We start from the raw sequence: 14,293 nt of genomic DNA, 5'->3' as shown, positions 1-14,293 counted from the left end.
CCCCGGGGCATGAGCCTGTGGAGGATGTGTGGGAAATGTAGTTCAGATACTTAGCATAAGGGCTTTCCTGCCTGCTTAATGCGACCTTGAGCTTGTCGTTGAGAAGGCCCGATCCCAACTCCAGTCCCCACAGAAGCCGCTCCGTCACGGCTACCATCGCTCAGCCCAGAGATGAAACCACAGGAAGAGGAAGAGAGAAAAAAACAGTCTTGGCGTCTAAGATTGAGCTGAGACCCATTCTAAATTATATCTGTTTTACATGTTAATATATTTCTCTCGTTTTCCCTCAGAGAAAACATGGGACGTTTTCCTTCAGGAAGTTTGTAATAAAAGCCTTTCGATCGATGATAATGGCATTTGTGCTTGTGTTTGTCATCTTTGCAAAAGCAACAGTGTAGGACTCTTCCAGATTTATTTGTATAGTAGTGCTGTAAGTGCTGTGTAAATTATCCTAACTGTCTTTGTCGCTCTTTATCTTTGTAAGGCAGCACTATTAGTAGCTATCCATTAAGGCCCACGAACCGTCCAATCAATGCCTGAGTAAAAATACAGCTCGTTTTGGTGGAGTTTTATGCAAACGTACACACTCTGTGAGCTTGATGTTAGCTTTGGTTTTATGCAACGGGAATAGCTAAAACACGCAAATCAATAATACCTCCGTTTGGTGTAGGACGCTATGCCTTTGTCTGGAGTGAGACAGATGTCTTGGCTGCAGGTTGAGAATTCAAATGACCTTGAACCGGGCCTACATATGTTATCACATGGTCATGGATGTTGACAGGAGCATTGCAGAAGCTCAAGTGATGCAGGGCGTTCAGTAGATTGCACATTGTCTGGTCTGGTCCTTACTATTAAAATCTCTGCAGGGTTTAATTGGGAAGGACAAGGCCCTACTGATACCAGGAACCAAGAGCAGAGGATTTGAACAGTGGCTAACCATTTCCGTTTTCGAATATAGTCACATTGAGTCACAAGAACCGTGACTCTTAAACCTTTGGCCCTCTGACCTCAATTACTGGTCGGAAAAAAACGCGCACACATCATTGGGCCTACATGAAATTGTGTTGGTCATTACGCACTACAAAACAGTGGCACGGCGGCCGAAACGTTTTTAAATAACATAGCCTACCTTTGATGAGCTTTGGTTTTCTACACAAAATTAAGTTCTGGTGTAGGTCTTCCTTTGCCAATTAACTCCAAATTCTCATTCAAAGTTAACCTTGAAAACGGCGCATATAACAAATGTGAAACAAGGTCCTCCTCACTAGCGGGAACGTTACTCGCGGCTTCCATTGTGAAGTGAACGAACAAGCTAATGCTACGTTACCTAGTTTATTAGCTTGTGATCGCGTTCCCCACAGCGGGCGGAACTTGTCATAAAGTTAGCGATAACAAAGCCCACCCATATGAAGATATGATTGGTCAATTTTACTGTCAATGGAAATTAGTCTTACATTGAATAAATATTAATCGTCCCTCTGTAAATTCATAGCTGGACCACCAATCACAGAGCTGCATAGCATTTTCCTCCCAACAACGGAGGCAGCAAAATTCTGATAGAGCAACATAAGGGGATTTTTTCATTTAACTCTTCACATTCCTACACAAACTGAATAGGCAGGATTGAAGGGTTTATTTCAGAAACATTGTCTTTAGATTGTCAAATTATGAATTGATAAAATAAAATTAGAACAGATTACTTTTAATATATATATTTTAAAAATATATTAGGCCCTCTCTGAGGGCCTAGAGGGCACTGACAGTTCCCCACTGAGTAGAGATGCTGTCTGGACAAGCACAAACCAACCAGCCAGACCAACCCAGGACTAGCCGTAGTAACAGTAGAGGATGAGGGGGGGAGACACAGGAACACAAACTTGAGGGACAGGCAGAGCACGTTGTGTCTCCTCCTGAATCTCAGTAACACACAGTTCAACCCCTGTGTGTCAGTGAGGAGCCACAGACAGGCCAACAGACAGACAGGCCAACAGACAGACAGTGTCTGTCCTGTATTTGCCACCCTCTGTCTTACTGACCATAAAGCATATTTAACAACTAAAAAAGCAGTTTACAATTAATCAGCAGTGCAGGAGGCGAGGCCAGTGGGATTAGGGAAAGATTTGACTGTGTAAAACTACAATCTGGTGCTGGGTCTTTAGTGTGTGTGTGTGTGTGTGTGTGTGTGTGTGTGTGTGCGTGCCCGGGCATGAGTGTGTGTGCGCGAGCGTGCGTGTGTGTGGTCGAGTAGGGGTGGCAGATGTTCTATTGCCCCTCTCCAGGGGGGAGGGTGGGGGAGGGTGGTGCGGGGGCTGATGGATGGGCATGTCCCAACAAACAAACAAACAGCATGTAGGTGGAGAGTAGGCAAACAGAACTCTCACTGACACTGTGAAACTAGGAACCCTTTCCACGGCCTGTTGGAATGAACTGGTGCACTTTCACATCTCAATACCCGGTGCAACAAATACCCGGTACAAGAAACTTGAGTAAAGCAGAGAAAAACACCAGTCACGGTACCCAAAGACAATTCAGCTTTATTTTCCTCATATAGATTTGACTGTACACAGTTCATACCATTGCACAGAAGGCATAAATGAATAATTCGGTGCTCTCTTGTAAATCTTTTTCAAAGACACATGGCAATAAATAGAGCTCAGGAAACAAGACGATCGACACGTTCTGAAACTGTACAAAATTTACAACGATTAAGACGCAAAGTTCTGAGGCAACGTAGACTGAAAGAGAAGTATTTCCACTCGGGTTTGTGTTTCGTTTTTTTCCGGGGTTGTTTTGCGTTCTGGCTGGCGGAGGTACATGATTTGGCAATTGATGAAAAATAAAATAAAAACATTAACAAAAAACTGAGAATGAGACTTTGAACGTTGTTTTTATACCCATTATAATTTTTTACACTGAACCCTATGTATCTCTCTCTCTCTCTTTCAGGGCAATGAGGATGGCAAAATCTAAACGGACAAAACTACTAGTGAAGATATTTGATCGACAACTATTGCTGGTATTACTTCAGCCTGTTGTCAGAACAGTGTGGCGGCGTTGGTTCCAGTAAACACCAGTATATCACTGTGGTTCCTAACATGTATTCTGGAAAACACACGACTATCTATCAGATACTATGACAACTTCAACAGTCATCCTCTTAAGAGCAGAGCTCAGCGTGAAGTCACTTAATCCTACTGGCATGTATCCTGGAGAGGAGAGGAGAGGAGAGGAGAGGAGGGGAGGGGAGGGGAGAATACTAACTGGATGAGACTCTTCGCAATGTAAATTCAAGCCTCTACGTCAGTGTTGAAAACGATCACTTCTGAGAATCCTCTAAAAGGTACTTGTCATGCCCTGCAAGCAGTTCACAACAGACAGACAGTTAGGCAGACTTAGCATGGTAAGCTAAGCTTTTTCCGTACATCTAAAAACACAAACACAGGGAACCCTACACTCATGCTGCCATAGGTGAGTATCATGACCAATGAAACACTGCAGTCAGCTAGCTTTGTGCCTACAGTATGCCCTGACCAATCAGGAGGAGTCTAAAGTGCATCGCCATGGAGAGGCCTGTACTGACAGAGGGAGAGACACCCACAAGCAAGAACCATCCTGTTTGTCTAAGAGTTCTGTGTCCAGATCGTGGCTTCCACGTCGCGGCTGATACCTGGCCCAGTCTTGCTGCTCTACATCGGATGACAACATCACCTCATACAAGCTGGAGATTTCGAGTTACAATAAATGAAAAATAAATAAAAATAAAATGGCATGAAAACCTAAATGTACTGTATGACAATGGGAATATTCAGTAGTGTTTTGTCTGTGTGAGGACATCACACACACACCTGCCAGTCTCCAGCACACTGCTGTGGTCAGGTGGGTCGTTGCGGTCGTCTTCTTGCGATTGGCCAAAGGCAGAACTTGCCAGAAGAGTTCCTCTCCTCCTCTTCCTCCTCCTCTTCCTCCTCCTCTTCCTCCAGTATAAAATAAATAAGACACCACTCTCTCAGGGTGATAGAAATGTAAAAAGCCTTCCAACAGTCCCAACCCAATCCCAGTCTCTTCATTTCATCCTCCCCCCCCCCCCACACCCCTCAAATTTGTTACAATGGTTTGTTCCAGGGTTCCTCAGAACTGGGAATGGTCCATCTCATCCAGCCAGGAGGCGGGGCTAGTGGGGAAGTCTGGGTAGCCTGTGCTGCTTCCTGTGGAGAGGTCAGAGTTCGGCCCCCCAGCCATGGCCCTCAGGGCCTGCCCCACCCCCCCTGGCCCCCCCGGGCCCCCTGGCCCCCCAGGCCCCACCAGACTGTCCATGGAGAAGCCCAGGTTGTTGAGCAGGGGAGTGTGGCCGGACAGGGAGGTGATGGAGGAAGGTGATTGGGGGAGGCCGTAAGGACTGCCCGCCCTCATGTCGTGATAGGGCTGACCAGCGGCATCCAATGAGAAGCCTCCATTCAGCATGCCCCCGTTGGCCACATCGCCCACGCTCCCGTAAAGCCCGTTGGTATGGCCCAGGTCAGACAGGATCTGGTCCTCTAGAGGAGAGATGGAAGACACCATCACTCAGCATGCGGGGGGGGGGGGGGGGGTGAAGGGGGGGTGTTGCTGTCATGTAACATAAATCTAATGATGCTGACCACTTTGTACAACTGTCATCTTTCAAAAGAATGAAGTGTGTTTATGAATGACATTTATTAGGAGGAAAGGAGGTGTGTTTCACTTAGGTAAATGAGCTGATCCAGCAGGTGTGAGGAACACTGCACGAGGACTAGTTGACCCTTTTGGTCGACTGTGAGACCAGCAGAGAGAACAAAGAAGGTCTTTATGTGTGTGTGTGTGTGTGTGTGTGTATATATGTCTGTATCTGTGTGTGTGTGCTAGCGCACAATACAAAACAATATTTGTCTCGGCTCCCCAGGGCTGTTTCCATAACAACAATGCCCCCGAGCACTTTGCCTGTAATTGACTAAAAGCTTCAGGAACTTTATGGAGTTTCTGCCACGCTGTTTTCCGTTCTTGTAAAACCAGCCTCCTCTTAAAAGTGGCTTGGGACTTTTACGAGTCCCCAAAATGGGGCTCACAAACATTAAATTACTATAAAAACACATGGATGTCTGATATGTCGTTTGTACGGTTGACATGTCTCCTTTCATATTACTTCAATTTTTGAGCCACAGGAAGAACAGCGTGAGCGAGACCGGAGAGAAACTAGAAGCCATTTTGGCTCGAGGCAGGTATCCAAGTAAACAAAGATCCATCTCATAGAGAATAGACTCCATTTTGGAGACAAATAGGAGCGTTTGGCAGGGTTTGCTTACACAGATTAAGTCGCCACAGCACACGCTATAGGAAGACTTTTGTCTTTCGTCGGCCATACATCAAGGTCAGAGTCTTTATCATCCCACAAATAGGAAAGTCATTGTTTTTTGCAACAAACAAAGACCAGACGTCTAATAAAAACGTTCGATATCGAAGACGAATGAATGATCCAACGTTTGCCTTACCCCTGAAGCTGAGCTCGCTGTCGCTGAGGCCGGCGTCGTCCGCTGAGCTCTCCTTTTCGGCTTTGGTAGCGCCGCGGTTGCGCTTGACGCTCTTGTAAAACTGCCCCCAGCGGTGCCGACCAGCATCTTTCTTCAAACGCTTCTCCTTCGCCCTGCGGTTCTGGAACCACACCTGAGAAAAAGAGAGATACAGATTTTAAATCTCAGTTCATTTTAAATCTGCAGTAGGTAACATTAAATACAAAATAAATTCAAATATTAAAACTGACAGTGATATACTGACAGTGATTTTTTTTTTTAAAGGCGATTGGCTGAAACAAGATTGCTAGAATTAAATTGGCTGGAAAATAGCAGCGCTCCAAAAAAATTTAATAAAAAAAAGATTCCACTGGCACTGAGCTGTCTGTGTTGCCAAACACCTCTCAGACGACCTCAAAAGCTCACACTGAAAAAAATCCTACCTATTGTTCCTTTACATATCATCCACTTTTGTCATGCTCAACCCTCTCAAATCAGACCAAAAGTTTCTCCTACTACAGATCTGTGTTCCTCGTAGCAGTGGGGACCCTAAAGAGAGACGCACCTGCACCACCCTCATGTCCAGGCCGGTCTCTGAGGACAGCTGCTCCCGGACGTGGCGCGCTGGCTTGGGAGAGTTCTTGTACGCGCTCTTCAGGGTCTCCAGCTGCTTGGCGGTGATGGTCGTGCGTGGACGCTTGGCTCCGGCCTCGGAATCATCTGGAGAAAAACAAATAAAAAGAGTTTACATGTCTCTCCACATTTTGCCTCAAGCCTCGCACAAGACCTGTCAAACGTGATGTTTCTGAGGACTGGGTCAGGAAGGCCGCAAGCACATTCTGTATGTCACATCTCAGGCCATGCCTCAACACACACACACATATACACGCATACACACCACTCTCAACCCCTTCTCCCCCTCCATTCACAGAGATGGCAAAAGTAGACACATCCTTAACTCAAAAAGAAGAAATTCATGTTTAAAAAGTACTGACTACAAAGTTGAAGTACTGAATACAGAGTTCTAGTACTGTCTACACTTTTTCACTCAAGTTAAAGTAAAAAAGTATGGGCTCTGACTTGTACTTAAGTAAAAAGTTGTCACAGCTAAAACCAAAACATGCTGCGTGGAGAACGAAATGTTCTCTTTAAGGAACGGGGTCACGTCGGGCCCAGGCGTGTCCCAACACAGCAACGACCTCTGACCTCAGCCCCGCAACAAGAGAAACAGACAAAGCAGAGGAGGCCCTGTCGCAACCCACCATTTTGTTTGGCGGTCTCGTAGTCCTCCTTGCAGACGAGCCGTCCGTCCTCCATGAGGTAGAACTCGTCCCCTGTGGCGAGCTGCCGGCTGCACATGACGCAGGCGAAGCAGTGCAGGTGGTACACAAAGTCCTGCGCCTTGCGCACTACCTGCGTCGGAGGGATCCCCTGCTGGCACGAGGCACACTTTGTCCCAAAACGCCTGGAAGAAACACACACACACAGGGAGAGAGAGAGACATCTGGCATCAGTTTCACATTCCACACACCATCTCAGGTTATTGTATTTAGAATCTGATTTGGATGGCGGAACAGGGAGATCAAGATTATACATTTTAACTCCATAACAAACAATAAAAGGTCAACACAAAGCAGCCTCTTTAGCTCTGAGGGCTAACGCCACCTCCCAAAGATACATTATTCACCAATCCACCTCTGCTACACAGGATTCAACTCAATTACTAGTTGCACTGTATCATAAAAAAAAACAGCAGCAGCATGCATTTCTGTTGGGATGCAACCTGTGTTCAAGTTGATGGATGACTTGGATCAATGTGGTGTGTGTGTGTGTGTGTGTGTTGGTGTGTTAGTGTGTGTGTGTTGTTGTGTTAGTGTGTGTGCACACTGCCTACTACTGTGTGCATCTGAGTGTGAGCATGTGCGTGAGTAGGTGTGTGTGCCTGTGCGTGTATTTAAATACAATTATATTAGAGATCTATAATTAATATGTGTGCTTGAGTACCCCCATGGGTGGTGTGTGTGTGAGTGTGTGTGTGTGTGTGTGTGTGAGAGAGAGACACAGAGAGAGAGAGAGACACACACAGAGAGAGAGAGAGAGAGAGAGAGAGAGAGAGAGAGAGAGAGAGAGAGAGAGAGAGAGAGAGAGAGAGAGAGAGAGAGAGAGAGAGAGAGAGAGAGAGAGAGAGAGAGAGAGAGAGAGAGAGAGAGAGAGAGAGAGAGAGAGAGAGAGAGAGAGAGAGAGAGAGAGAGAGAGAGAGAGAGAGAGAGAGAGAGAGAGAGAGAGAGACCCAGCGAGGAGAGGAAACCACAGTGGGCATGTGGCAGGAGAGGACCTATAAAGCAGTGAGTCAGGAGCGTCTGTAAATCAGCCTGCCGATACACAGACATAAACCCCTCCCTCTTTCCATCGTCCACACACCAAGGTGAAGATTCTGCTGCCTTCCTGCTGAGCTAAACCAGCATCTCTGCCCCCAACCCTCTCCACCTCCCCTCTCCAGCCATCAGCCACCCTAGCCTACCCACACCCATCTTAGACCCCCAGCCTATAGCCCCTCCACCCATCTTAGACCCCCAGCCTATAGCCCCTCCACCCATCTTAGACCCCCAGCCTATAGCCCCTCCACCCATCTTAGACCCCCAGCCTATAGCCCCTCCACCCATCTTAGACCCCCAGCCTATAGCCCCTCCACCCATCTTAGACCCCCAGCCTATAGCCCCTCCACCCATCTTAGATCCCCAGCCTATAGCCCCTCCACCCTTCTTAGACCCCCAGCCTACCCTAGCCCCTCCACCCTTCTTAGGCCCTTGCACTGCTGCAGGTTTAGCATTAAAACACCCCCCCATCCTGCTGTATTGTCCCCTGGGCCAGCTAACAGAGTTACCCTCCACTCTCTGACTCCGGAGCTTTTTAAGTCTCATTGAAGCTTCTGACATTAAACCCTCTCAAACATGATTTAGTAAAAGCCAGTGCTGATCCTGTTTTGGATAAAAGTCAAACTTAATTTTCTTCTTTAATGCCTCTGAAATTCAATCGTAAAAAAAAATTTTTTTTTTTTAAACACAGGAAAGAGGAGAGCTCCCAAAAGGGTTAGAGAAAGAGAGGGAGAGTAGAGGGGAAGAGAACAGATTCAGAGTTTCTCTTTTGTGTGTGTCTGTGTGTGTGTGTGTGTCTGCAAAGGGCTGAGCGGTGTAGCACCAGTGCTAAATTAAATTTGTAAATGGAGTTGTCCAGGGAGTTGAAAGTTTGAGTGTTATGTGCTCTGTCACGTTCAGCATCAGGCTCCAGCATAAACACAACATAGTAGCTGCACGCTGCCCTCTGCCTCGGGAGGCTCACTCCAGGACACAGAGGAGGTGGTTAAGACACCGTGCTTCTGTGATGAGTCAGATGGCTGAGTGGTTAGGGAGTCGGGCTATTAATCATAAGGTTGCCGGTTCGATTCCTGGCTGAGAAAAATGATGTTGTGTCCTTGGGCAAGGCACTTTACCCTACTTGCCTCAGGGGGAATGTCCCTGTACTTACTGTAAGTCGCTCTGGATAAGAGCATCTGCTAAATGTGGCTCTGAAGACACACAGTTACTCCTTTTTGTTCAGCGTGGAATACTTGTGACTGTGGAAGGCAAGCAGTGCCTTCCATGAAGACAGAGCATTTAAGCTTGAGCACAGGGTTTGTTTGTTTTTTGTCAATCGTCTGCCAAAAGGCCTAGAAGCCATTAGACCAAGGAGACTTTCTAATCTTACCTGTAAATAAGACCATCAGGCTCAACCTGAAGATAACATTGAGCCTATTGGATTCACCCTATAATCTATGACCTGTAGCTCAGGCAAAACTCCAGAGCCCCCAGCTAATGACTAGTCAGATCATGCATTTGCACAGTCAGATAGATAGACCAGTGCCCATCCTCCATCAATGGGTTTGCTTTTATTAATACCAGGTGAAGAAAGAGGGTATTTGAATAATCATAATAGGTTATTATTAATAATAATAATAATCATTTGTATTATTATTATTATTACTATAATAACCCCGTTTTTCTATGACTTAAAAATAAACAACACCACACAAACGTTTAAATTGCGTTTCGCTGTTGAGGAGCAAAGGTATCTCTGGGCACCGTGGTTACAAACATTTTAACATTTTAAAAAACACAAAAACTTACTTGAAGAAGTCCTCCTTGCAGTATACATTCCCTGCCCGCGAGAAACACTTGTCCGCCAGCGGCGTTTGACAGTCGGCGCACTTGAGACACTTGGAGTGCCAGTGTCGGTCCAGCACCTTGAGGATGAACTTATCCAGGATGTGTTGGCTGCACGCCGCACACTGAGGGATCTCTGCACGGGACAAAGAGACGTAGGACACGGCGTTCAATTGGCAGTGCTAAATATTGAACACAGAAAATCAAACCGTCAAACGTTGTTTCGTATTGTATTAGCACACGAGGTGCCTGAATGACGCGTTGGCTAAATAAAGACATGGTAACATTCACTGTAAAATATGGATGCTGTGTCTCATTTAATAATTAATGCTGTCCAGTTATAAAGGTACAGAAATTGTCGCTTTCCGGTCGCGTTTCCGGCTCTTTCAAATACCAATCACATCATTGTTATATTTTAACTCTATACTGACCCTGTCTAAATTATAATTATCATTAGCCGACCATTTTTATAGGTATTATACGATATTTCCCACATATTCGATTTGATAGCTTCACCTGTTGAAAGCGAGTTATCAAACAATCAATGCATTATATGTATCCAACCCTATCAGCTACTGCTAGGTTATGTTAGCTCATTATTATCACACAATTTGTCAATAATTAACTGTAATCATTTTATATAGGCTATATCCTATTGTTTATCCATACATGAGATCAAATTGCCTAAATAAAATCTTTAATAATTTATTGTATTGAGCATATTTCGTTTTTTTTTAAATGGGGGAAATGCATGTTCATCAATTGAACTGGTAGCATGTTAGGAGAAGCGTTGTGCTAAATAGCTCACTCCATATCCGAGGGTGAGTTCACCAGGAGACTGGCTTCCGTTGGAAATGACACCTCTACCTGGCAGGTAAAACAGTATAAGACGATTCCACGGGAAATGTTTAAATAAAGTTGACTGAGCTTGTAGTGATCAGTAATCCGATCGTATGTGGGCCTACACCAAGCTCATTAGACGTGCACTCTAGAGGTAAACGGAAACACAGACACACACACACACACACATTGGCCTTACACAGAAATATGTTGCACCTTTAACACCACATGACATTTTGAAGAATACAGTCCCAAATAAACCTTTCTTCGACGTCTCAATGTGATGGAATTCCTAAGAAAAAGCTAAACAAAAATCTGGAAAAAATTATTGAATGGTAATTCATTGGAAATTTGGAAGAAGAAATTGAAAAGGTGACTTTATAGTTACTACCACAATAGACTATATTTTAAAAACAAATTGGCATGTAGTTTATGTGTTTAGAAAGGCTTATTAAAATGTTACCGTGTGTAGAACCAACATTAGCATGATTCATTGAGTAGGCCTACTATTCAGCCTTTTCCCAACTCATTTTACAACCGTTATTTAGGAGCGCAAGTAACGCTATAGTGCTGAAAGGATACCAGCACAACTTTTAGCACGTCTCGGTTTCTTGGCAACGGTCTGACTCGATGTCTAATTGCGCCCTGCACCCCCCCGCCCCCTCTCTCTTTCTCTGTCTTTCTCTCTCACACACACTTTTTCATAATGCTTGTAAATCTATCAATTTCTCATCTATGATCTCTTGTAGAGAGCCTAAAAGAGGTCTTCATTTCTTGGCATTTAATCTATCCTGCTTCTTTGCTTTGGACAGGCTCTTATCATGTCTGTTTCCGCATACCGATAGACAATCAACCATAATTTGATTTGATCATTGTTATAAAAAAACTATCAGATATAAAAAGAGCCAGTTTAAAGACGTATTTGTTTCGGATTAGTTATGATATCAGATAGGCCTATCACATTTTTTTTATACATAAAAAAATACATAACCCAGTAAGAACAGATTCTAGTCTGTCGAAAAGTTTTACAATAATTGCCCTTATTTCTCAAAAGCAGGGTAATGCCATATCGGCCTTGATGTTTAGATAATACTGAATTGCTTTTATTCCTAAAGTAATCTGGTATTAAATAAATCCACCATGGAGACTCCTGTAAGCACCACAGGGGGCTGAGTGGCAAGATCTTTACTCAATCTTTTAATCTCCCTCGATTTACAAAATTAAAGAGCATACGCCGACTACATATACGCCTATTTACACTGAAGGCCTATATTGGCTAAATACATTCTGCATTCTGCCCTTTCATAGTCACTAAAGTAAATATAATTTAATGACAATATATAGTAGCCTACAATATTCAATCTTATTAGGAAATTAAAAACAATTTAAAATGTATAACCCACGTTAAGCTAAATTGGTGGTAATAATTGTCACCACGAGTCTAGAATCCTTTTTTAAAATTGTCTAGAATATTAAAAAAATGTATACACCAGGCTAAATAACTGACATAGTGTTTTGAAATGTATGTAGAAAACATGTCTAATTTAGTCACACAAGCAAGGCTATATCACTCAGTATTAACCTATTTCAACTGGATTAAAACCGACTGTATATTTGGAGAGAATAGCTACAACAGATGACGGCCATCTGTACGCTGCGTTTTACCGGCTCATTTTATGAATAATTGGGTCAGGAATGTATCCAATTGTAGCTCCATCTTGATTGCACAGTTAGATTGAAAGGGTCTGGTGCAGATTATCATTGTGGAGATGATGAACAGATGCGAAGAAGATAATAGGTAATTCTCCCCTTTGAAGCTGAGAAGTGGAAAAAAATTATGGAAAACACTTAAATTTGACGCAAGTTAAAAACGTCCGGTTATTTTTAAATTTAAATAAAAACGTTTTAATGACATATGTTTCTAGACAGTTACAAGTGTGCTGATATTAACCTGCCATAACAAGTCATACAGGCCTAATTGCGTAATCTTCACAAAGCTATAGTTGAAATTAAGGCATCGCTATAAAATAATTAGGTAGGCTACATGGTTGAGTAATAAGTGTCAATCAATTAAAGTGGGTCCGGGGAGTGGGCGATGACAGCGTCTGATCTCGCAACCATGGCCAGACTCGTAGACAAATAAACAGCTGTCTGCGTTGTCTACCAGACTCAATCTGTACTGTACACACACAGGCTGAGTGGAAGAAGAGCTCTAAAGACGAAAGACAAAAAAAAGTTATTAAATAGTCTATGATGTAGGCACATAGGCAACGAGTATTGATTATTTTGAAACATATGGCAAACTATCGGTATGCTGTATGTGTTCCATTATCAGATAGTCTTCCTCTATTGTATCTGATCATTTAAAAAGCCTGTATGGTAGCTATACCTATAGGCCTATAATTAAAGCCTTCTAACTGTGCTAAGCCATTTTATTATTCCAGAAGCGAGAGAGATAGCCTACATTTAGACAACTGCGTGCGCAGCGTAAAACGGACGTATACCGCTGTCTGTGGAAGAATGCGTATCCCATGGAATGTTTTTAAGGGATTTTGAGAATAGAAACATACACGACGCTCAATAAATGGGCTAGCAGGACTTATTTTTGTATTTCCATATCTGTCATGCTATGGCCTTGATCTGCTAGGCAATCTCTTCCATCCTCTCCTTCGAGTTTCATTAACCTTTACATATTTCCAGAGGACTATCCTGCAGCATTACACAGTCTGCCTGCCAATGTCCTGCTAAAATAATCAATAGTTTAAGGAGAACGAAAAAATCCTTACGTTGCATTGGCACTCCGAGTATCTCCGGTAAACCCTTCACTGGATTCTCTGCTGGTAGAACCGCCGCACTTTGCATCATCGTGATCCAAACCGGGGTTTAGACACACACACATACACCCACAACGCGGTGGGCTCGGGCTCCCTGCTTTTTCTTGAGAAAAGATATTCGGTGACACAAAACTGAACCGGGGTAGCCTCTATCAGGCGATAGACGGGCCCTCGGTATTACTTGCTGTCCCGTTAAAGTCCGTTCAGTTATTTCTTTCTCGGGATATTGTCCGTGCGTACTGGATTTCGCCGTGCTCTTTTGGTGTGGATCACACAAGCTGCTTGATTCATTCACACTGCAGCGGAGGCCGTGACGTCAGCGCGGCAGAGGCCCCGCCCGGGGCCAATGGGAGCCTCGGACAAGACAGAGATGGGCGGAAGAATGTTCCACTGGAGCGCAGGTGTGCCAAACGAAGGAAGAGGCACAGAGAAATTGAGAGAGAGAGAGAGAGAGAGAGAGCAGAGAGAGAGAGATAGAAAGAGAGAGAGAGAGAGAGAGCAGAAAGAGACAAAAAGAGAAAGCAGAGAGAGAGAGAGAAAAAGAGAGGTCTTTCCGTTGCCAATAAATGCAGCAGGTCCACTGATGTTCTGAGGGGAGGTTCTTCTTCAAATATCCTCCGGATTTACTTGATATGCTTGAAATGTATGCAAGTGATCAAAAAACAACAACTAGGGAGGTGAAATTGGTAGACTAACCATTCTGAACATCATACTATGCCCACCACACTTCCAGATGTAACAATGATACTTCTCTTCTTGTGAAGACTTTGATCTTTACTGTGTCAATGTCACGCATTACTTGGGTTCAGTAAATTATAAGGAAGACGGTCTAAAAACGAATACAGAATCCAAACTAGACTAATCAGTGAGTGGGTGTCATATCACACCCTCATCTGTT

At 44.1% G+C, this 14,293-nt stretch overlaps 2 protein-coding genes across 2 annotated transcripts in view; both read right to left on the bottom strand.

Annotated features, from left to right (window-relative positions):
- Positions 1–14,293, bottom strand: part of qsox1 (quiescin Q6 sulfhydryl oxidase 1) — a 146,835-nt gene that overhangs the window by 107,628 nt on the left and 24,914 nt on the right. The window lies entirely within an intron of this gene.
- Positions 2,965–13,675, bottom strand: lhx4 (LIM homeobox 4). Its single transcript, XM_062450169.1, has 6 exons — positions 13,348–13,675; positions 9,686–9,857; positions 6,785–6,987; positions 6,088–6,242; positions 5,505–5,676; positions 2,965–4,535 (listed from the first exon to the last, which is right to left on the bottom strand). The coding sequence occupies exons 1-6, from the start codon at positions 13,424–13,426 to the stop codon at positions 4,129–4,131; spliced, it is 1,188 nt and encodes a 395-aa protein (XP_062306153.1). The 5' UTR covers positions 13,427–13,675; the 3' UTR covers positions 2,965–4,128.

Source organism: Osmerus eperlanus, chromosome 24 (genome assembly GCF_963692335.1).
Source record: "Osmerus eperlanus chromosome 24, fOsmEpe2.1, whole genome shotgun sequence".
NCBI lineage: Eukaryota > Metazoa > Chordata > Actinopteri > Osmeriformes > Osmeridae > Osmerus > Osmerus eperlanus.
Note: the sequence above shows the minus strand (reverse complement) of the source record. Positions and strands in the feature narration are given on the sequence as shown.